Source organism: Bufo bufo, chromosome 2 (genome assembly GCF_905171765.1).
Source record: "Bufo bufo chromosome 2, aBufBuf1.1, whole genome shotgun sequence".
Taxonomy (NCBI): Eukaryota; Metazoa; Chordata; class Amphibia; order Anura; family Bufonidae; genus Bufo; species Bufo bufo.
Window position 1 is genome coordinate 195,019,741 of NC_053390.1, and position 23,620 is coordinate 195,043,360.

At 46.7% G+C, this 23,620-nt stretch overlaps 1 protein-coding gene across 4 annotated transcripts in view; it reads left to right on the forward strand.

Annotated features, from left to right (window-relative positions):
• The window catches only part of LZTR1 (leucine zipper like transcription regulator 1), a 63,302-nt gene extending 45,904 nt beyond the window's left edge, over nt 1-17,398 (forward strand). The window contains exons 12-20 of one of the 4 annotated variants that reach the window (XM_040415991.1): nt 233-328; nt 1,081-1,261; nt 2,051-2,220; nt 10,234-10,390; nt 12,591-12,717; nt 13,394-13,543; nt 14,237-14,342; nt 15,388-15,468; nt 16,651-17,398. In XM_040415991.1, the coding sequence (XP_040271925.1) occupies nt 233-328; nt 1,081-1,261; nt 2,051-2,220; nt 10,234-10,390; nt 12,591-12,717; nt 13,394-13,543; nt 14,237-14,342; nt 15,388-15,468; nt 16,651-16,758 (1,176 nt within the window). In that variant the 3' untranslated portion in view covers nt 16,759-17,398. Of the gene's footprint in view, nt 1-232; nt 329-1,080; nt 1,262-2,050; nt 2,221-10,233; nt 10,391-12,590; nt 12,718-13,393; nt 13,544-14,236; nt 14,343-15,387; nt 16,528-16,650 lie in introns of those variants that run through there. The other 3 variants (XM_040415992.1, XM_040415990.1, XM_040415989.1) reach the window with 3 other exon arrangements.
• The last annotated feature ends 6,222 nt before the right edge of the window (nt 17,399-23,620 follow it).

Here is a 23,620-nt window from a genome sequence, read left to right on the forward strand (position 1 = left end):
ATTTGTGTCTGGGGAGAGTCGGGATGCCACCATATAAATTAGAAGAGTATAGACAGCTTATCTTTATAGTGCCTACAAGTCTGACAAAGCTTGTGTGTGTGTGTGTGTGTGTGTGTGTGTGTGTGTGTGTGTTTTACAAGATATCTGCAAAGTTGTACAATTACACAGTTTTATTACTGAATAAACCTCTTACCAAGTGTTCTCTCCCGCCTTCCCACTAAACCAATTCTAGAAAGAGGAGCGCGTCAGGGGACACATTTCCATTATCACTGCGCGATGTAAATATCTGCAGAAGAAAATCACTCAAGCAATAGAGCGGCTGCGACAGGTGGGTACAGTGATGGTGTTTGATCCGTGTGGGTGGTTTTCTCCTTCATTTGTTTCTGTATATATTAAGATATGAGTTTATGAAATGCTTTATATACTGTTTAGTACATTTATAATAAGTTTTAAAATTGGCCATAGGCAAAAAGATTTACACCCTTTTAGACGAGCATCTATTTTTTATCAGAATGTTTCTAACATGGGAAGACTATTGGGGGGGATATTGCTTACATTTCATTTCTCTTTGAAAATATCTATCTCACTTTCAGGGCAGAATAATAAATGGAATGGAAGTACACAAGCAGAATGAGCTTTGGTAGTTTAGATTTCATGAAATACTCTATTACTTTTGTTAGGTTATGCCAGCAATGTCAGATAGGTGCAGGTCCTACCTCTGGGACCCACTCCTGTCTCCAGAACGGGCCCCACAAACTGAAAGAGAGCCACCACACACACACACGGCCAATCTGTATTAAATTCAATGGGAGTTCCGGCACACCCATAGAGGTGGCGGTGCATGCGCAGTGCGCTATCGATTCACTTCTGTGGGAGTTGTGAAAATCGCCAAGTGCGCTTGTGTAGTGCACTTTTCATCACTTTAGGGGCCCGTTCTAGAGATAGGTGCAGGTCCCACCCTCTGGGACCCACACCTATCTGCCTATGGTGATATGCCACCAATGTCAGAGATGAGAAGCCCCTTTAAGCCTTTATGCATTCGGCTTATTAAAATATACTTATTGTTTTCTGCACAATCAGAAAGAAAAGCAGGATCCAGAAGAAGATGGCCTAAATGGGCAGCAGGAGAATACAAGTGGTCCCCAGAAAACAAGCCGGTCTCTTCCCATGCTGGATGTGGTGATCCGAGATGCAGAAGCTCGGCCATTTGAACTCCTCATGCAGTTCTTATACACAGACAAGATAAAGTACCCACGAAAAGGTAAATCTGGCCATATTCTAATAATCACTACACAAGGCAGGGTTGGGGCTGGCAGGATGGTGACCAGTCACCTTGTTGAGATCAATTTTTTAAATTTATTACACCAGTGAGTTTGAGGGCATATCAATAACGTCCCATGCACACCGTTGTCGTGGTCCGCATCTGAGCTGCATTTATTGCAGACCCATTCACTTCAATGGGGCCGCAAAAGATGCGGACAGCACTCCGTGTGCTGTCCGCATCTGTTGCTCCGTTCTGTGGCCCCGCAAACAAAATATAGCATGTCCTATTCTTGTCCGTTTTGCGGACAAGAATAGGCATTTCTCCGATGGGCCGCCCGTTCCGCAGTAGGCATACGGGCGGCTTCCGTTTTTTGCGGATCCGCGCTTTGCGGACCGCAAAAAAACAGAACGGTCGTGTGCATGAGGCCTAACTAACAGGATTTTATATTCTGGTAAGGGTCCATTCACACATCCGTGTGTGTTTTGCGGATCGGCAAAACACGGACACCGGCAATGTGCGTTCCGCATTTTGCGGACCGCACATCGCCGGCACTTAATAGAAAATGCCTAATCTTTTGCGGACAAGAATAGGACCTGTTCTATTTTTTTCCGGAACGGAATTGTGGAATAGACCCTAAGGGAGGAGAATCCTCTTGGAGTCCAGTAAAGTAGATCACATGATCCGTACAAACTCTTTCTTATAAATCAGAATAAGTAAATATACTCTCCTTGACGTATTTCCCACAATGCATTACTGAAATAGAGATTGATGACTGCTCCCCCACAGGTCATGTCCAGGACGTCCTCCTCATTATGGATGTGTATAAACTAGCTCTGCACTTTAAGCTGTCCCGTCTGGAGCAGCTCTGCGTTCAGTACATTGAAGCCTCTGTTGACCTTCAGAATGTCCTTGTAGTGTGTGAAAATGCCAACAAGCTGCAGCTGGACCAGCTGAAGGTAATGCTCGGCGGGCCCCGATCAAGGCTGTTACTTTCCACAGCATGGGAAGCACCAGATGTCACGTATGTAATGTATTCTATGTCCACCACAGGTTTTGCTCTAACTTAACCCTTTCAGTTCTGGCCTTCTTGGAGCCATACCAGTTTTTATTTTACCAGTCACATAGCCATATGAGAGCTATTTTTTTGTGGGATGAGTTATACTTTCTAAAGGCACCATTTAATATTGCATATGATATAGTGGGAAGCAAAAATGCAATTTTGTCAGGGTTTTATGGATTTTGTTTTTACGGCATTCCTTATGCAGTAAAGCTGACCTGTTACCTTCATTCTCCGGGTCAGTATTCTTACAACGATATCACATTTAGATAATTCTTGTGTTTTAATACTTAAAAAAATTAAAACTTTGGGAAAAATATTTTTCTCGCCCATTTTCCTTGGGGGACACAGGAAACCATGGGTATAGCTCTGCTCCCTAGGAGGCGTGACACTAAGTGAAAGCTGTAAGCCCCTCCTCCATCAGCTATACCCTCAGCCTGGAGAGAGAGACTGCCAGTTTTTGTGTCCAAGGAGGCAAGACACTCCCTGCTTAGGCAGGGTCGCTTTCCTATAATTTTTTATTTTTTGCGTTATTTGTTGTTTTTAATTCGGGTTTTTTCTACTTGCAGGGACAACAGAGGCGCACTAGACCCCTCTGTTTCTCCCGGGGTTGAGTTGCGCCAGTGCCGTTAATTCCGCACTGCCGCCTCCCCCACAGAAGACAAGGTGGACCAGGGCAGCCTCGCTCCCCTGCGTCCCGCCAGCTCAAGGGTCGCCCGCACGCCAAGTCCCTCCCCCGGCTTCCTGCCACTGCGGTGCCAGTAGCTGAAGGGGCGACCCTGCTGGATGGATTGAGGGTGAAGACAGCGGATGGTGAGAGTGGCTGCTCCAGCCTCCCCCTTTCCCTCCCTCCCACCGCTGCTACGACTACGCTTGAAGGCTCACGAGCGTTTTCCATCCATCATCCCCCCCTCCCCCCCAGGGAGGTTTTTTGGTGCCTCTTTCAGGGGCACATTTTCATTGGGGGCACCTTAATGGTGAGGGGGAACTTCAGTTAGACCGCCTCCCCGCATTCCCTACCATCCCAGCTGGGAGGTTCGGTGCCCCTTTTCAGGGACACATTTTCTCTTGGGGGCTCTTATGGGCATAACAGGGCCGGCAACTTACCGGGCATCCTTTGGGGGGACTTCGGTCTTCTCCAGCGGCAGGGCATCGGGGGGACGGCTGTGGGCAGGAGGCCGTCTGCCTCATCCAGGCGCGGCGGGGCCCGCGTACTTGGCGCGAACGGCGCCATTTTAGCTTGGCCGGCACTTCATCTTTATTGGGGGTTAAATCATTTTGCCGCGCGCGGCTCTGCCTTCTCCTTCAGCGCGGCGGGGGGGCGGAGCTTCCCCACATGCGCTCCGCTGCTTCCTGCTTCGTCGGGCAGCACATCTCTAGTGCTGCGTGGAATCCTCTGCTGCCGTCCGATCCTGAAGCTCTTCATCTTTCCTCAGGAGTCACCCTCCGTGCCTGCTGCCTTACTACTGCCGCTTGCGCTGTCCGCGGGTCTGGTAGGACTGTTAACCCCCTCCGTGCCACCAGTGCTGCTGCCTGGGTGTAATCCCTGTTCCGTTTTTTCTCTGGGGTCTCCCCCTTTAAGTGCAACATTTTTTTCACCATGTCAGACCCTTCTGCAGCCGCCAAGCCTTGCTACCATGCCTGTACCGCTTGTAGGGAACCCTTTCCCCGGGGGCAGTCTGATCCGCACTGTCCTGCATGCCGGGCTCCACCACAGCCTCAGTCGCCTGCTGTGTCGCTCCCTGCTTCCTCTGACCCGCCTGACTGGGCTAGATCCCTGTCCCAGGCCGTGGAAAGCCTCACCCATGTCGTGGGCCGCCTACCCCGCAGGATGCCACTCTTACTGTCGCACCCTCCGGGTCCAACGCTTCTGCCGCTGCGGCGGGTTCACCCTCTCTTAGTGACCCTTCCCGAGCTAGGCACTCTCAGAAGCGTTTTAGAGTAGAGCGCGCCTCCTCCTCGGATGCCTCTCTCTCTCCGCCACGCGTGCGCACTCAGACGGGCCTCTCCTCTCCAAAGGATTCGCCCTCTGAAGGTGAATTGGCGGCTTCGGATTTGGAAATGGACTCGGCCCTGCTGTCCAAGCTAGCCTCAGCGATGGGTCAACTCATCTCTGATATTCGTGACACCTTTAAAGTGCAAGATGACCCCCCTAGCTCTGACGCAGCTAGCGTCTCCTATATCAGACCCAAGCAGGCCTCCAAAGTCTTTCCAATCCACTCTGATTTCTCTTCCGTGGTGTCTAAGGCTTGGGCTCGCCCGGACGCCCGTTTTGTCAATCCCAAGAAGCTGGATATTTGCTATCCTTTTCCAGCCGATGTCGTGGCCACCTGGTCGTTCCCACCCAAGGTGGACCCCCCTGTGGCCCGTCTGTCAAAGACCACGGCCATTCCTGTTCCCGACGGGTCCTCTCTTCAGTCAGCGGAGGACCGTCGTATGGAGACCCTTTCCAAGGGCATTTTTGCTGCCTCCGGTTCTGCCCTCAGACCGGTTTTTGCCTCTGCCTGGGTGGGTAAAGCAATCTCTGCTTGGGGTATGCAGCTGGAGCAGGAGTTGGACTCGGACGTCCCCATCCAGGACCTCCGTTCCTTGGCCCAGCTTATTGTTCGGGCTGGGAATTTTGTTTGTGAGGCCTCCCTTGATGCGGGAGCCCTTATAGCACGCTCCTCCGCCCTGGCCGTTTCCGTCAGGAGGGAACTCTGGCTGAAGGTTTGGAAAGCGGACGCTGCCTCCAAACGTTCCTTGGCGGGGCTACCTTTTGCGGGTTCCCGCCTTTTCGGGGCCCGCCTAGACGAGCTTATTTCGGAAGCCACGGGTGGTAAAAGCACCCATCTTCCTCAACCCCAAGCCAGGGGCGCCCCCCGCGGACGCCCTGGTGCGTCTCGTTTTCGGTCCTCCCGCAGGACCTCTGGGGCTCGCCCCGCAGCTGCCGCTTCGGCCCCTCCCCAGGATAAGCGTAGGAAGCCGTTTTTTCGGGCGCAGCCCTCCTGGCGCAGGCCGCAGGCTTCCCGCACACCCGCAGCAAAGCAGTCCTCTGCCTGAAGGTGGGGGGCCGGCTCCTCCTTTTCAGGGACGTCTGGATGGCTCACGTCTCCGACGCCTGGGCTCTCGAAATTGTGTCTTCCGGATACAAAATCGAATTCGCGTCCTTCCCTCCAGATCGGTTCTTTCGCTCCCGCCCTCCGCGGGACCCGAAAAGCGCGGCCGAGTTCTCCGCGGCTGTTAAAGCCTTACTGGACAGGGGGGTGATTACCCCCGTTCCTCTAGAGGAAAGGTTCCAAGGGTTCTATTCGAACCTCTTTGTAGTTCCCAAGAAGGGAGGTTCGGTGCGGCCCATTTTGGACCTCAAAAGGCTCAACCGTTTTCTCCTCCTTCGACGGTTTCGGATAGAGTCCCTCCGTTCCGCGGTGGCTTCCCTGAAGCGGGGAGATTTCATGTCTTCCATCGATATACAGGATGCCTACCTCCATGTTCCGGTAGCCCGGTGTCACCATCGCTTCCTCCGATTCGCCTTCACTTCCAATTTGTCGCCCTTCCCTTTGGGCTGGCGACAGCCCCCCGGGTGTTCACCAAGGTCCTGGCCCCGGTTTTGGCCTTACTCCGCTCCAGGGGTGTTTTTCTGCTGCCGTATTTGGACGATATCCTCATCAAGGCTCCGTCCCTTTCTCAAGCGGCTGCCAGCGTGGATCTCACTCTAGAGACCCTGGCGAGGTTCGGTTGGGTCATCAACTTCCCCAAGTCCTCCCTTCCCCCCTCCAGACATCTGGTCTTCCTGGGAATGCTTTTAGACACGGGAGCGGCGGAGGTACGTCTTCCCTCGGAAAAACGTCTGACCCTCCGTCGGGCGATTCGGGGTCTCCTTCTCTACCGTCGACCGTCCTTCCGCTTCTGCATGCGGGTCTTGGGGCAGATGGTTGCCTGCTTCGAGGCGATCCCATTTGCGCAGTTTCACTCCCGCCCTCTCCAACGGGCGATCCTCTCCTCCTGGGACAAATCGCCGGAGTCTCTGGACCATCCCTTCCGTCTATCGCCTCCGGTGCGGTCATCTCTCCGCTGGTGGTTACAGGCCCCTCTTCTGGGCAAGTCCTTTCTGCCGCTCAACTGGCTGGTGGTTACAACCGATGCCAGTCTCTTAGGCTGGGGAGGCGTGTTTCCTCCCCGATCCGTCCAGGGCATTTGGTCTCCATCGGAGTCCAAACTCTCGATCAATGTCCTGGAGCTGAGAGCGGCCCTTCTGTCTCTGCGACACTGGACTCATCTGCTGCGGGGTCATCCAGTTCGTGTGCAATCGGACAACGCCACGGCCGTGGCGTACATAAACCACCAGGGGGGCACTCGCAGCGATGCGGGAGGTCGCCAGCATTCTCCTTTGGGCGGAAGCCCACGTCCCGGCTCTATCTGCAATTTTTATTCCAGGGGTGGACAATTGGGCGGCGGACTTCCTCAGTCGCACCACCGTCGACCCCGGCGAGTGGTCTCTTCACCCGGAGGTGTTCGAGGCCATTTGCCTTCGTTGGGGCATGCCGGACGTGGACCTCATGGCCTCCAAGTTCAATCACAAGGTCCCCGCCTATCTGTCCAGGGATCCGGGAGCTTGCGGAGCCGACGCCCTCGTTCTTCCTTGGCGAGGCTTCGCGCGTCCATACATATTCCCCCCTATCCCACTCCTGCCCAAGGTCCTTCGGAAGATCGCGGCGGAAGGCGTCTCGGTGATTCTGGTCGCTCCGGACTGGCCCCGCCGATCTTGGTACGCCGACCTCATGCTGCTCCTGGCGGACGCGCCCTGGCCACTGCCCGCCAGGGAAGATCTTCTCTCTCAGGGACCGATCTTCCACCCGCGTTTAAGGTCCCTACGTTTGACGGCGTGGCTGTTGAGACCACCGTCCTGACGCGTAGGGGTTTTTCTGCGGACGTCGTCCGCACCATGATCCGCGCTCGTAAGCCGTCCTCTTCTAGGATCTATTATAGGACCTGGAGGACCTATTTGGGGTTCTGTGCCGATCTGGGGATTCCTCCGCTCCGCTTTTCTCTCCCCACCGTTTTGTCTTTCCTTCAGAGTGGCCTTGCCCAAGGTCTGGGTCTTAGTTCTTTGAAGGGTCAGGTGTCTGCTCTGTCCATTTTGTTTCAGCGCCCACTGGCCCCCCTTGGTCCTGTCCAGACTTTCCTTCAGGGCGTGGCTCACGCGGTTCCTCCGTACCGCCCTGGGACCTGAACCTGGTTCTCTCAGCGCTCCAGGCTTCTCCTTTCGAGCCTCTGCAGACTGTTTCCTTGCGGCTTCTGTCCTGCAAGGTTATTTTCCTTGTAGCCGTCACCTCTCTTCGGAGGGTGTCCGAATTGGCTGCACTCTCCTGTCTGGAACCTTTCCTAGTGTTCCACCAGGACAAGGTGGTTCTTCGTCCGGTCCCTTCCTTCCTTCCTAAGGTGGTCTCCACCTTTCATCTGAACGAGGACATCGTTCTCCCCTCCTTGTGTCCTTCCCCTTCCCACCCCCGGGAGAGGAAGCTTCATCGCCTGGACGTTGTCAGGGCGCTGAAGGTTTATCTGGAGGTAACCAGCTCTTTCAGGCGTACTGACTCGCTCTTTGTGGTTCCGGAGGGGTCGCGCAGAGGGATGGCGGCGTCCAAAGTTGCTATCGCCCGTTTTGTCAAGATGGCTGTTACTGAGGCTTATCTCGCCAAGGGCAAGGTTCCGCCCCTTGGTGTTACCGCTCACTCCACTAGAGCGGTCGGGGCTTCCTGGGCTCAGAGGAATCGGGCTTCTACGGAGCAGATTTGCAAGGCGGCCACTTGGTCCTCCTTGCACACCTTCACCAAATTCTACAGGGTGCATACTCATGCGTCGGCTGACGCTGCTTTAGGCCGTCTGGTGTTGCAGGCGGCAGTTGATTGATGCCTCTGGGTGTTGGTCTGGTTGTTCTGGTCCCTCCCTTCTGGGACTGCTCTAGAACGTCCCATGGTTTCCTGTGTCCCCCAAGGAAAATGGGCGAGAAAAGGAGACTTTTGTATAACTTACCAGTAAAGTCTCTTTCTCGCTCTTCCTTGGGGGACACAGCACCCGCCCTTCATTTGGGTTTACAGTTGTGGTTCCGGCTTGGTTGCCCCCGTTGGGGCTTGACAGTTCTTTTTTTCCGGTTGGTGGTTATCTTTCACTACTTGGACACGCAACTGGCAGTCTCTCTCTCCAGGCTGAGGGTATAGCTGATGGAGGAGGGGCTTACAGCTTTCACTTAGTGTCACGCCTCTTAGGGAGCAGAGCTATACCCATGGTTTCCTGTGTCCCCCAAGGAAGAGCGAGAAAGAGACTTTACTGGTAAGTTATACAAAAGTCTCCTTTTTTCTTTTCATAGTCCTATTCTGACCCCCAAAACTTATTTTTATAGTTTCGTCTATGATGCTGTGTGATGACTCATTTTTTGTGGGATGATCTGTAGTTCTTATTGATACCATTTTTGAGTGTTTATGACTTTTTGATCACTTTTTATTCAATTATTTGGAGGAGGTGAAGTAACAACAAAAAAAAAAGGCAAATCGTCCATTTTGCTTCTGATATTGATGACCTATCCTAAAGACAGGTCATCAATATTAAAATCCTGGAAAACCCCTTTAAACCCTAAGTGACTTTAACAAGCAATTGTTTAATCGCTTGTACCACAGACTGCTGTCTATGGGAGATTCAGCATATTCCAGTGGAGCCCTGCCACCTGCAGGCATCCAATGGAACTACTGTTGTGGCAGCCTGGGATTTTTCAGCGGGATCTAGCCTACCACAGAGAAGGAACGGCTTCCCTGATTACCACATGAAGCCCCCGAAGGCCCCCGAAGCACAATTGACCATGGTATTTGAGGTGTAAAATGTCTGCAGTTGGCGTTATTGCCATTTGCATTGATATTACCCCCATGTACCTGCTTTTTGAAACAGCCAAAAACCGGTGGCTGTCGCTTGTGAGCGTGCATCATTTTTTTAAAAGGGCTTCTGTCACCCCCCAACCCCCAATTTTCAGTTTTTGACTTATTATATTTGTTAATGTAAGCAGATTCCATATATGTCCCTCTTACCTCGGGCTGTGCAGTAATTACAGTAAAAAACATACTTTTATTATATGTAAATTTCTTCACTACCAGCAAGTTGGGCGGACTTGCTGGTAGCCGCCGCATCCTCTGTTTGAAAAAACGCCCCCTCCTCCACTTGATTGACAGGGCCAGCGAGCGCTCTCCTCCTCTCGCTGACCCTGCCTGCAGCCTCAAATCCCGCGCCTGCGCCGTACCGACGGCAGCTTTTTCCTCAGTGCGCCTGCGCCGAATGACGACCGGAGTGGCCTGCACCGATGACGTCAGCCCTACACCCGGAAGAGAAGACCTCCCCTCCAGGGTGTAGGGCTGACGTCATTGGTGCAGGCGCACTGAGGAAGGAGCGGCCGTCCTTCTCTCAGAGCGCCTGCGCCGAACAACGACCGGTATGGCGCAGGGCGCGGGATTTGAGGCTGCAGGCAGGGCCAGCGAGAGGAGGAGAGCGCTCGCTGGCCCTGTCAATCAAGTGGAGGAGGGGGCGGCGTTTTTTCAAACAGAGGATGCGGCGGCTACCAGCAAGTCCGCCCAACTTGCTGGTAGAGAAGAAATTTACATATAATAAAAGTACGTTTTTTACTGTAATTACTGCACAGCCCGAGGTAAGAGGGTCATATATGGAATCTGCTTACATTAACAAATATAATAAGTCAAAAACTGAAAGTTGGGCGGTGACAGAAGCCCTTTAAAAAGACTTCCGCTGTATATGTACGACAGTCCAGAAGGGGTTAATATTCCAGTTTGGTGAATGCTTCAGACTTGATTATTCATTAATGTGCGCTGAGCTTTTGAAATGTTCACAAGACACATTGTTGGAGTACTACTGACCTAACCCCTCTCTTCACCAGGAACACTGCCTAAACTTTGTTGTAAAGGAATCGCACTTCAACCAGGTGATAATGATGAAAGAGTTTGAGCGTTTGTCCTCCTCACTGATCGTGGAGATTGTACGTAGGAAGCAGCAGCCCCCCATCCGGATCCACTCTGATCAGCCTGTTGATATAGGTTTGTCACTGGTTTTGATAGATTGCTGGGTTCACATCTGCAGTCAGTAAATTTGATAGTCTGCTCCAGAAGAGGAGCAGGCTACTGGAGTTACTGTATATGGCATCACCAGATACCCATTCACTAAAATGGGATGTGGCATAAATGCCGGCTTTCAGCCTGAAAAATACCAATGGATACAGCGGTATTTCTCCATTAGAAAGCTGGCATTTATGCCAGAAACCTGCTGGAGCCTACTGTTTTTGCCCTGGCCCCCAAGCCTAAGGCCCCTTTCACACGGGCGAGTATTCTGCGCGGATGCGATGCGTGAGTTGAACGCATTGCACCCACACTGAATCCCGACCCATTCATTTCTATGGGGCTGTTCACATGAGCGGTGATTTTCACGCATCACTTGTGCGTTGCGTGAAAATCGCAGCATGCTCTATTTTGTGCGTTTTTTACGTAACGCAGGCCCCATAGAAATGAATAGGGTTGCGTGAAAATCGCAAGCAAGTGCGGATGCGGTGCGATTTTCACGCACGGTTGCTAGGAGACCATCGGGATGGAGATCCGATCATTATTATTTTCCCTTATAACATGGTTATAAGGGGAAATAATAGCATTCTGAATACAGAATGCATAGTAAAATAGCGCTGGAGGGGTTAAAAAAATAATAATAATAATTTTAACTCGCCTTAATCCACTTGATCGCGCAGCCGGCATCTCTTCTGTCTTCTTTCTTTGCTGTGTGCAGTAACAGGACCTGTGGTGACGTCACTCCGGTCATCACATGATCCATCACCATGGTGATGGACCATGTGATGACCGGAGTAACGTCACCACAGGTCCTGTTACTGCACACAGCAAAGAAAGAAGACAGAAGCGATGCCGGGCTGCGCGATCAAGTGGATTAAGGTGAGTTAAATTATTATTTATTTATTTTTTAACCCCTCCAGCGCTATTTTACTATGCATTCTGTATTCAGAATGCTATTATTTTCCCTTATAACCATGTTATAAGGGAAAATAATACAATCTACAGAACACCGATCCCAAGCCCGAACTTCTGTGAAGAAGTTCGGGTTTGGGTACCAAACATGCGCGATTTTTATCACGCGCGTGCAAAACGCATTACAATGTGCATGTTCCCGCAACGTGCCCGCACCTTTTCCCGCAACGCCCGTCTGAAAGAGGCCTAATAGGTGCCACTTCTTGGTCTGTACAGATCACTATACTGCAGTTTATATATATTATTCTAAACCTGCCTGTAATGATAAGGAGATATCACCTCTGTGTATAGATAGAACAGGATTCACGATAGGTGATTGTCAAAGCTTATGTATTCCTTGTACAATGACTTCTGCACAGGTCACAGAGCATTGAGGTGTCGTCCTGACCATTGTGTCTGCGGCCCACATGGAACTGAACCCGAGTTCGGGAAATGGTTTATGACAGTATAAATCAATTTCTGAAGTTATTATGCGATGTCTCGCGAGCCTTGGCGAACTAATAACTTCGGCTCATCGGAGCCAATACATTCTAGTACTGTACGGCGCACTCGCTCCGTACAGTATTGAAACAAAGTTTTAGGTTTCATCCGAAGTCGATTCGCTCATCCCTATAATATGATAATAGATGTTCTCCAGTGTACCCCTTGTGACTGTATGCCTAGTGAGACAGTAAAATGCATCTTCAGCGTGTGACGAGACCTCAGATGATGCTTAACTTACTAGTCGGATTGGACATGTAAAATCCAACTCTTCTGGTCCATGTTTGAGGTATGCGGAAGTCCAACAGACATTAGACTGTCAGCATGTGACCTCAAAGTCAGAAAGATCCGTCAAAGAATCCAAGTCTGGGGTCACTGGACCTGTGGGAAGGCGGGATGTGATATGGGTGCAAAAATCTTTATTACATTCACGAGAAATCAGTGTTCTCTTCTGATTTTATCGGATTGTCTGCCAGTGCGGGAAAATGATTTCAAACGGGTTATTTCTTTATTCCCTGTAGTTTCCCTGAATGTCTGTCAGAAGGACTGCAGGTAATGATACATTATCTGCGGCGAACCTGTATTTTCTCTACAGCTTTGTGTCCCACTAAAGTGGAATATGATACAGTTATAAGGGGGAGTGGAACGTCATTTTAAGATGGGAGAGGCAGGTGAAGTAGATGTGTTTGATGCAAGTACTGATACTGCAAGTGTTTTGTCTGTCCTTTAGGCACCTCTCTAGTCCAGGATATGAAGGCTTATCTGGAGGGTGCAGGAAGAGATTTTTGTGACATCACTTTGTTGCTGGACGGACACCCAAGACCTGCACACAAAACCATTCTGGCTGCTCGCTCCAGGTGTGCACCAAGCTATGCTGCATACGGTCTTCTAGATATCTATTTTATTTCATATTAGCCAAACAGATCTTTAGCTGAAGGCCACATGAACTCGCTTCACAGTAAACTAGAATCCGCTGAAAGGAAATTGGTTTTGTGATGTTAATATTAAAGGGTCTGTGCCATAAACTACTTCTCACTCTAAAGTGGGTTTTCATCAATACACGATCTCCCATTTCTCCTTGAATATTTTTTATTTAATTTTTTTTATTTTTTATTTACCTCTTGCAGTTTTCTCTTATTCCCCATGCTTGAAGCCTATTGCCTGGCTTGTCGTGTGTCTGCTGTCCCATCACGGCATGCCCTTTTTAACCCTTTTATGCCATCTTATTGGTGATGGTTTGGCGTCCTCGATCTAATATGTATGGCCAGTATAAGCCTTACAGTGATATAGTTTAGTTCAGTAAGGCCAATCGGGGAAGCACTGATGTGGACACTGCTGTTTTCAGTTTCAATGTTATGTGAATACTTCAGTTTGCCGTGAACCCTGAAATCTGTGTGGGGCATTACAATGGAATTCACTGTACCGCATGGGGTAAGGTACGGGACAGGGTAAGACCAAAGAGGGTAAAACCTGTTTATCTTACCCCAAGAGGTTTGCATGTAAATCCGTTTCTTACTGTGGTTTTCTTTGCAGCTATTTTGAGGCCATGTTCCGATCTTTCATGCCTGAAGATGGACAAGTGAATATTTCTATTGGTGAGATGGTGCCAAGCAAACAAGCCTTTGAATCTCTACTCCGATACATCTATTATGGAGAAGTCAATATGCCACCTGAAGACTCTCTGTATCCTTTTAACCCAGATTGAAGAAAACGTAGGGGGATGTCTCTTAAGGGTCTGTTTACATGGGCAGTGACAAGTGCCAGTCAACCATATAACAAGTTAATTAGCACTTGTTTAAAGACCTTTTAGGATAAGGACACTTGGTCCGGTCACAGTGCAGCACAGCAGGCCACACCCACAGATTTTTCATGCAGCCATTGGCTCCCGCAGGTGGGTGCAATCTGTGTTCTTACCCTTTGGCAGACAATTGTATTAATAAATGACCACGTGAACAGTTGTTTAGTACTTAGTCGTTCATGCGGCTGTTCGTTTTCAATATAGTCAGCAGCACATCCCATCTGTACATTGGGCAGTGTGCTGCTGACAAATGCATCTTTTTTTGGGCACGTAAAAAGTTATCAATCAGCCAAAGAATTAACCCTTGCTTATCGAGCAGCTTTATGGTGATGTTCGGGGACGAGTGCAAACTATTGCCCAATCTTCTGCCATTAAGTACTGGCAGCAGTCATGACCGCTCCTCAGCTATCTCCATTGAGAACGTGCCATTGGGTGCATATTCCCTATCGCTACTAATAGATACATTAGGCAGTGTCTGATATTTCACAGAGGTACCCAAAACAGTCATTCCAAAATGGTCAAATTCCTAATAATAAAGTGTCCACATGATTTTCAGTATTCCTTAACGTGAACACCAGTTATTTGTTCTCTGCTCCATATTATTATGGATTCTTCAGCAACCGGCTGCAGGCATACTGCCGGCAAAATCTGGAGATGAATGTGACGGTTGAGAATGTGCTTCAGGTAGAGGAATCTATGACTTACTGGTCCCGCATATATGTGATATTACACTTATTTATCCATCATAAATCCCTTGTATGTGATCACTGTTGGCATTCTTAGATTTAACACACGTATTTTATGTACAGCCTGTTAGAATAGACCAGAGCAGGGATCAGTTGTGATACCGAATAGCACTTAAAGGGAATCTGTCATTTACAAAACACCCCCTAAACTAGAGCAAGTGGTGTATAGTGTAAGTGACACAGAGTCTGGTTATGTCATTTTTATCTTCATGATCACTCCTGCTTGAGTCCATTTTGTGTGTGAGCCCTGGAGTCTTCTCAGTGCATTTTACTTCTGGTTTGTTGGAGCCCAGGGTCAGAATGCAAATGAGTGTGAAGATAAAAATGACATAATCTGATTGGCATTACTTACTCTAGTTTGGGGGGGGTGTTTTGGAGAAGATTTTCCCTTTCACTAGGCACATAATTCTTACACACACAACATCGGATGGAGGTATTAAAGGGGTCGGACCTTCCATCAACGGCCTTGTTCCCAGCACAGCGCTGGTACGTATGACACGAGACCTGTGTGTAAATGTGAGTTATTCTTACTAAATTATTGGACATCAGGGCCTATAGCTTAATAAACGTATTACTAGCTGCATGCAAGTGCTGTTACCAGCACATGTGCAGCTAGTAATATGAACTGACCAACCCTTTAAAGGGGTTTTCCTTTACCTGCTCTCCGCTGCTGAGTTGGCTTCTTTAGTCCCCCACTGACATGGTCTGTCCCTGCATCACTGCTGCGGGCAGTCACTGACTGCAGCAGTACACGTGACAACCATCTAGCTGGATATTGAAGTGGCAGCAGGGGACAGAAAGAGTGGGAACCCGGTAGCGGGGATTAGGCAAGTATGCTTCCAGGCGTAGAAACATGGGGGGGCAGGCCAAAATGCCTCCAATTGTAGGCATCCCCTTTTAAGCTTTGGATTCTGGAAATATCTGAATCAACTAAATCTAGAATAAATGGGACAAATTCTGGTTTAATGTGAAATGTGTTTCAGATCCTAGAAGCAGCAGACAAGACACAAGCCCTGGATATGAAGAAGCATTGTCTCCACATCATTGTCCATCAGTTCACCAAGGTTGGTGGCGTCTTTTCTGGGGCTCTGGGATCATGTTGTCCTCTCATCTTCAGTTTTGGAGAAATCGTTTCTGCTGTGCCTTTGAATTTTTGTATGGTGGAAGTAGGGGACTGGAGGACATGAGGAATGGCTGCCTTAAGCCTTATTTCACATGTCAGTGATTGGAGCTTCCACAGACATAAGGTATAAGGGAAATATCTGCACCCATTCTGTGTTTACAGCCGCAACTGATTTTGGCTCAAAATCACTGACGTGTGAATAAGGCTTTCGTTTCACCTGAATTCACCTTGAATGTTGGCTTGCATTAAACCATCTTTGTAAAACTTCCATAGGCTTGTGAGTGCCTCCCTATTATCAGAATAATGGTTATTTTGTGTACCAGTTCACCAACACTCCTCTTCCATCTCACCAACACTCCTCTTCCATCTCATCATTGTAAATCAGTCTATTAGCTCGTGCTCTTTCACTTGAGGATTTGTTACCAGTTGTGGTTCATATCTCTTTTCCACATTAAAGGGGTATTCCCATTTTATCAAGTGATGGCATATAGCTAGGTGGTCCACACTCTAAGACCTGCACCGATCCTGAGAATAAAGTGGATGCAGCATTGGTGTAACGCCGCATCCCTAGTTTTCTTCTGCACAATGGCGGCCGACCTCCTCAAACTGCAGAGCGGCACTGTGCACGTGAATGAGGTTGGCTGCCGTTATTTGCACAGTAGATAGCCCGGGTGCCGCACTGCAAACAAAACTTAGACAAACACACAGCACTACACCCGTTTTCAGAGGATGCCGTTATTTTTTAAGATGAGAAAACCCTTACCATTGTGGTATATGTGACTGCAGAAAGGAACTGATACTTACAAATTTACCTGGAGCACTTACCTTTTGTATGTATCTTTTGTCTCTCGTGGACTTCTATGCACTTTTACCATTTGTGTGGAGAAATAAAACCATTATTTCTTGTCTGTTTGTCCTGTCTCATTGCATAACTACTACTTTAAAACCAATGGTCCTTTTAGTTTAAGCTTTCAACTAGCAAAGGTCCTCCAACACAACTATTGCCTAATGATCATGTATTCCTAATTGTTAACGTACCCCTTTAAGGGTAGACCTACTTCATTGACTTTTAATTGAACTTTTTTTTTTTATATTCATCTAAGAGCCATTTAACCTTTATTAGCAGATAGAAGATGACCACACTCCTTCTCATTTTCCCTCCTTTCCTTCTTCACATGAAGGTTGCCAAGCTGCCGAACCTCCGTTCATTGAGCCAGCCTTTGCTTATTAACATTATCGAGTCTCTGGCCAGCCACATCTCAGACAAGCAGTGTGCGGAACTAGGCTCAGATATATGAACGCCTGCTTTCTAGGACATAGTAGTGGACAAATTGATGAAGCATTCCTCACTTCTGAAGCTGGATGTCCTTCACAGACCGAACATATGGGACCATGAAGCTGTATCTAGTACATAACCAGCTGGTGATGTGATCTGCATTTACTGTATCAGGATACTAAGAAGATTTGCCCTGCACATTATAGCAGTAACAAGTCAAGTATCGCTAAGTGACGCCACTATCAAAGTGTGTGTCATGTTTAGGAGTTGCTTGTATTCGCCTGCGATTTCACATCCATTTCCTGTGTTTTTCGTTTACATTACTTAGCTGATTTATTCCCATTTAATTACCAATTATTTATTCTAACATCATTCTTAGGGCTGATTCACACGACTGTGCTCGGACTGGGTCAGCCACCTCTCCTGGACAGACTGCTCACAGTACAGTACAATAGCCCCGCAATCAGATAGGAACTGACTGTATTATAAAAAACACTATGATGCAGTCACATGGATCATGTTTCCTGGACTAGCATGGTCGTGTGGATCAGCCGTTAGGGCAGAAAACCAACCCTATCTGTAAAGAAAATAGACAGTTACCAAAATAGGACTATGTGAAGGTGCCTTGAATTTCGACATCCGATCCTTTTGTTCTCCTAGGACTGGAATCGGCAACCTTTCGCACTCCAGCTTCTGTGAAACTACAACACCCAGCATGCAAACATACTCGGCTGTTCTTCTAACACCCTAAGAAGTGAATGGAGCACTCTGGGAGTTGTAGTTTCAGAACACCTGGCATGCTGGAGGTTGTTGATCTCTGTCCCAGGAGATAAGTTGCATACAGATGTGTCTGGCAGCAGCTTTCTCCTCTCTTCCCATGTCCACGCTTGGCCGAGCATATATGGGGGAGTAGGGAGATATAGCTACTGACTGAATGAGCGTTCATGTATGGGCACCTTTTAGGACCATTGGAAATGGCTTTATGTTAACCAAAGTGGAGAGCTGTGCTCATCTGGTGGATTACCTTAAAATGGACAGAACGCTTCCCCTGGTGATAGCTGGCAAGCAACTGGCCTCATGACCATCATTTGGACTACAGAGAGGGCTTTTTCAGATGGAACAAGCACTTGATTACAGTGGCCTTTAGCAAATGGCACTTTCGCTGTTGTAAAACTTGCATAGTGCATATTCTAGCCCTTGTGTTTGGTATAACCCCTCCAAATCCATGAAACTCTTCTTTGCACTTGTGAATGAAGCTTCTTTGGACCATTTCTTCTAGGAATATACATATTGAGGTTATAAACTGGTAATAGTTTTACTGTAGTTGTGATTTAGACATGCCGTTATCGTGTTAACGGTTGAAGACAAAAGGCATGAGGCTCTTGACGTCCCCTAATGGGATGCACGCTTTTGCACAGTCAGAAGTATTTCTGAAAAATACTCATAGTTTGCAGTATTGCGAAAAACTTACATTGTAATCAGTGTAGTAGAGCATTGTGAGAAATGCATGGCTATACTGAGTTTTTCACCGTCCGTTTTGAGTTTGCCACCAAAATAAAACGTCTCAGAATCCTAACGTTCCTGAAATCTATCCTATGGCATTTTACCAACGTGTATGTGCTAAATCAGATCTAGTAAACCTGGAACTTGTTAAAGGTGTTGTCCAAAATAATCAAAATTCTTGGATGACTCCTTCAAAAATAATATAATCCCCTATTTCCCCATTTCTGTTTTCTGGGGGTCTGGTGCAGTGCTTCTGCAACTGCTTGTTTACAAACATTACGTGCACCACTGCAGCCAATCACTGTCCTGTACCGGACCATCGAACGGCACTGGAGAATGGGATGACTTTATGATGGTTTTTATTTCAAGCAATTGTCCGAAGTTTTTAATTCTGATTTTAGATCCCTTTTTAAATGACAAATTTATTGTAAATCTTTTCCTTTATTTTGGAGGATCAGGTTATGGGATTAGCACTGGTGCCTTGGTCCTAGGTTTGAATCCGACCAAGGACAATATCTGCATGGAGTTTGTATGTTCGCCCCGTGTTTGCGTCGGTTTCCTCCGGGTTCTCTGGTTTCCTCCCACACTCCAAAGACATACTGATAGGGACCTTAGATTGTGAGCCCCATTGAGGACAGCTTGATGCTAATGTCTGTAAAGCGCTGCGGAATAGGTCAGCGCTATATAAGTGCATAAAATAAATAAATATTCCAAAACGGAATGGACATTTTCCATTTAAGCAATTGTGGATGATATAACTGCATGTTTATATACTGTACACACCTACCGTCTGTGTATTCATACTGTACATAGTATATGCATAATGTGCCCAAGTATCTTCTGTATATTGTGATATGAGAGAAAGCAGCCATGTATCCGTTTACAAATAAAATGTATTTATTGCTGCAGTGTAATAGTGTCTGATCATTATTTGTTCCAGACTGCATAGAAATAGTCTACTAGATTTACAAAGAGAAAAACCATCATATTGATATTTACAATTCTGCAAAAGGTAAGATAAGACCAGGTTCATGTCGGTTCGCACTCTGTTCCGGTCACTGTACGCAGCATTTTTTGTCCAGCCGAAAGCAGACATACTGGTGCAGCTCAGTAAATTAGAATATCATCAAAGTTAATTTATTTCAGTAAATCGATAAAAAAAAAGTGAAACTCATATAGTCTATAGTTTCATTACACACAGAGTGATCTATTTCAAGCATTTATTTCTTTTAATGCTGATGATTATGGCTTACAGCTAATGAAAACTCAAACGTTAGTATCTCAGAAAATTAGTTTATTATATAAGACCAATTTAAAAAAAAAAGATTTTTAATACAGAAATGTTGGCCTACTAAAAAGTATGTACAGTATATGCACTCACAACTTGGTTGGGCCCTCCTTATGCGTGAATTACTGCATCAATGTGGCGTGGCATGGAGGCGATCAGCCTGTGGCACTGCTGAGGTGGTATGGAAGCCTCGGTTGATTTGATAGCGGCCATCAGTTCATCTGCATTGTTGGGTCTGGTGTCTCTGATCTTCCTCTTGACAATACCCCATAGATTCTCAATGGGGTTTAGGTCAGGCGAGTTTGCTGGTCATTCAAGTACAGTGATACCATGGTTATTAAACCAGGTAATAGTACTTTTGGCAGTGTGGGAAGAGGCCAAGTCCATCACTGACTATGGAAACTTCACACTGGACATCAAGCAACATTGATTGACTCTGAGACTTCAAACTCTAAATGAAATGCAAAATTTATTTTCATCTAAAAAGAGGACTTTGGACCTATTTCGGCTATGCCAGATACAGTAAACTCTGGCAGTCTGTTCCTCCACCAGATTAGATTGCTGGAGTTTATAGAGTATATGTGAATGCGGTCTAACGACAAATTTTAGTACATGATCTGTCCCCCTTTTACTGTGATTTGTTGCTTTACTCTCTTAAGGCCCCTTTACACTGCTCAATTGAGTAGACTATTGTCGGGAAGGAAGCATTCCTTCCCAACAATCGCCTGCTGGTCAGTGAAGGAGACCGCTGTATTTGCATGCAGCAACCCCATCCACAACATGGAGAGGAGCAATCGCTAATGCCATCGCGCAATCTGCTGCCGGCAAACAATGATTTAGGTGACCGCATGAACTATCCTACACTCATTCATCATGTAATCAGTGGCACTTTTACTGCGGCAGATTATCACTAACGAGTGTTCCTAGGGACGCTTGTTGGCGGTAATCTGCACAATGTTTGGGCACTGTAAAGGGGCCTTAAACATTGATTCCACTGTCAGCTTAATTTATGGCATTGTCATCCAAGACAACAATGTTATCAGATAAACCACAAGTTGTTTACAAAATGGCCATCTCAGATCCCTAATGAATAATTGTATACGGTTGTGGATGTCTGAGAACTACCTTTTGTTCTTCAAATATTGTACATTAGTATAAATTCTGAATTCCTATCAGCATTCTACAATATGATGTACACTTAACACACAACAAAACATCCAATCGTAATGGCTTCAATGAAGTTTGTCTGTGTAATAAGATTACACTTACTCTTCCATCTATTGTTGGCAGACATGTCCAAGGTTTTAGTTATCCTTTATGCTGTTCCCTCAGCTAACAATAGGTTATTAGCCTTCATATACCCACTGATATCACAAAGGTTCATGCCCTCAGGGCTCACCTTTCTAAAGTAAGTGAAGCTTTTACATCAGTGTGTCAATAACGGGCCAAACAAATACTCATTCTTGAAAATTGGCAAATCTTCAGAGGACATTCTGCTGACTATATACAAATTGTATGGGGATCTTGTCCTCCGCAATCACTTTGCATTAGAGAGTGTAAAAAGCATAATATACAAGCGTCACTCTGATATAATGAGCGACTTGTTATGGCCAGGCATCGGACCATGTAAAAGGACCTTTAAAGGGAGACTTCTATCAGAAAAGGGGTATTTTTTTTTAACTCCCTGTTCATAGAAAACTATTTTGGGCTGTTTTTCATTTCTGCTATGCTATTGAAAATTACATGCAACATATTGTCCTTCTCTAGCAGTTAACACAGAGATGAAGCCCATCATCAGTTTACTGCTACTGTGAGGGGAAAATGCCAACTACTAGTATAATAGTAGATGTAGAATTAGGATAATAGTATAACAGATTTATTGTTCTCCTAGATGAAGATGCCCACAGAAGAGCATTACACTTGTCAATGTAATGTGTGATGTTCTAATTGAGTCAATCACCCCCTTCCTCTTCTGGTCAGAGTGAATGTTCTGACTGAGAAAGTCAAGTGAGGCTGTTTGCCATGCTAAAATTTCCAACAACAAAGGAACTTAAGAGCCAGGACAGAAAGTAGAATACAAAGGATAAGTTAAAAAATATATATACGATCCAGAAAATCATCTATAGGCTTAAATATAAATATATATATCGGTGTATATATAGGCAGAAAATGTGATAAAAATGTTTTTGATGGTAGTGTCTCTTCCCAACCGCCTAAATAAATTTACATCATAGTCGCTGGGTGCCTGCTGTTTTAAACAGCAGGCCCAGGGGGCTAATGTATGCGATCGACGATGTCCTCGATCGCAGACATTTAACCCCACAGATGCCGTCGTCAAATGCGACCACGGCATCTGTCAGGTTAAAAAAAAGGGAGGATTTGGGGGAGCCAGATGGTGTGTGCGGCAGCCTCAGTCCTCCTGAATGATCCGAGGCTGCTGCACATAGGTTCCGATGGAGACCCTGCCTGTGGCAGGGCTCAGTTGGAACACAGTAAAATTCTCAGATTTGATGCATTAGAGTCTATGAGACAAGCAATCTAATGATTGCTTGTTCAAGTTCCCTAGGGGAACTATAAAAAAAAAATGGTATAATAAAAAGGTTTTTAATATATAAAAATTGAAATCACCCTCCTTTCTCCAAAATTAAAATAAAAACACATAGACAATTTAAAAAAATATAAACATCATGGGTATTACGCCCATGCTATAAAATATAAAAATATTTATCCCAAACAGTGAACGGGAAAAAAATAATCAAAATGGCAAATTTGCTGTTTTTGGTCTGTTCACCTCACCGCGCAACAATGAGAGAAAAATGGGATTTATACTAAAATGAGCGCGCTGATTACAAATATGAACTCGGAATTTGCCTGACACGTCTACATTTTAGGTTATACATGCAAAGCCTATTCAGTTATAATATTAATGCATTATATTGAAGATATTCCAATGGACATGTCCAGACCTGTTCGGACGCACTCAGGCTGATGTCAGCAGTAAGTTTATAAGGCAAGCTGGACAGATTTTGATAAAGTGATCTGTTTTGAAACTTAAGATGGATAAAAGCAAATGTGGTTGAATGGTAAAAGGAAAGGAAAGTAATGACTTTTGCAGTGCCTATGGTTTGACGTGAGCAGAAAAACCACCATTCAGACTGTTACTTTTGCATGACTAAAATCGCCGGATATTCAAAGAGAAACAAGTCACGAATTGTGTATCTTGACTGTGAGTCTGCTCTTAAACCAGTACCACACGATGTAGAGAATCCAGTGCCTGCCCCTCCCACAGCAGGAATGGCAATTGAAACAGACGGTTCTGATCCTGATGAAGAAGAAGATGTTGATTGTCACAATGTATTTCCTGATCAAGAACAACTGGAGGGTCAGCCTCACTTGCTGAGCCAATCAGATTTAGATAACCTGGTAAGAGATCTGTCATTATCTAAAGAAAAGTCAGAACTGCTAGCTTCTGGACTTCAGGAATGGAATTTGCTACAATGAGGCACCACAACTTCACACTTTCGTTATCGACACACCAAGTTAGCTGCATACTATGGAATGGAAAGCGATGTCTGTTTCTGTACTGATGTAAATGGTCGTATGATGGAGTTAGATGGTACACATGTTCTCGATGAATGTAGACTATTCATAGACTCTAGCAAAATAAGTTTGAAAGCTGTCTAGATCTCTCCCATCATCTATTTATCCCCAAGACACTGACGCGGGGACACCCTCTGCGTCTAGAGGAAAGAGGGTTTGTATACAAACATAGAAAAGGATTCTTTACGGTAAGAGCAGTGACACTATGGAACTCTCTGCCTGAGCAGGTGGTGATGGTGAGTACAATAAAAGAATTCAAGAGGGGCCTGGATGTATTTCTGGAGTGTAATAATATTACAGGCTATAGCTACTAGAGAGGGGTCGTTGATCCAGGGATTTATCTGATTGCCTGAATGGAGTCGGGAAAGAATTTTTTCCCCCTTAAGTGGGGAAAATTGGCTTGTACCTCACAGGGGGGTTTTTGCC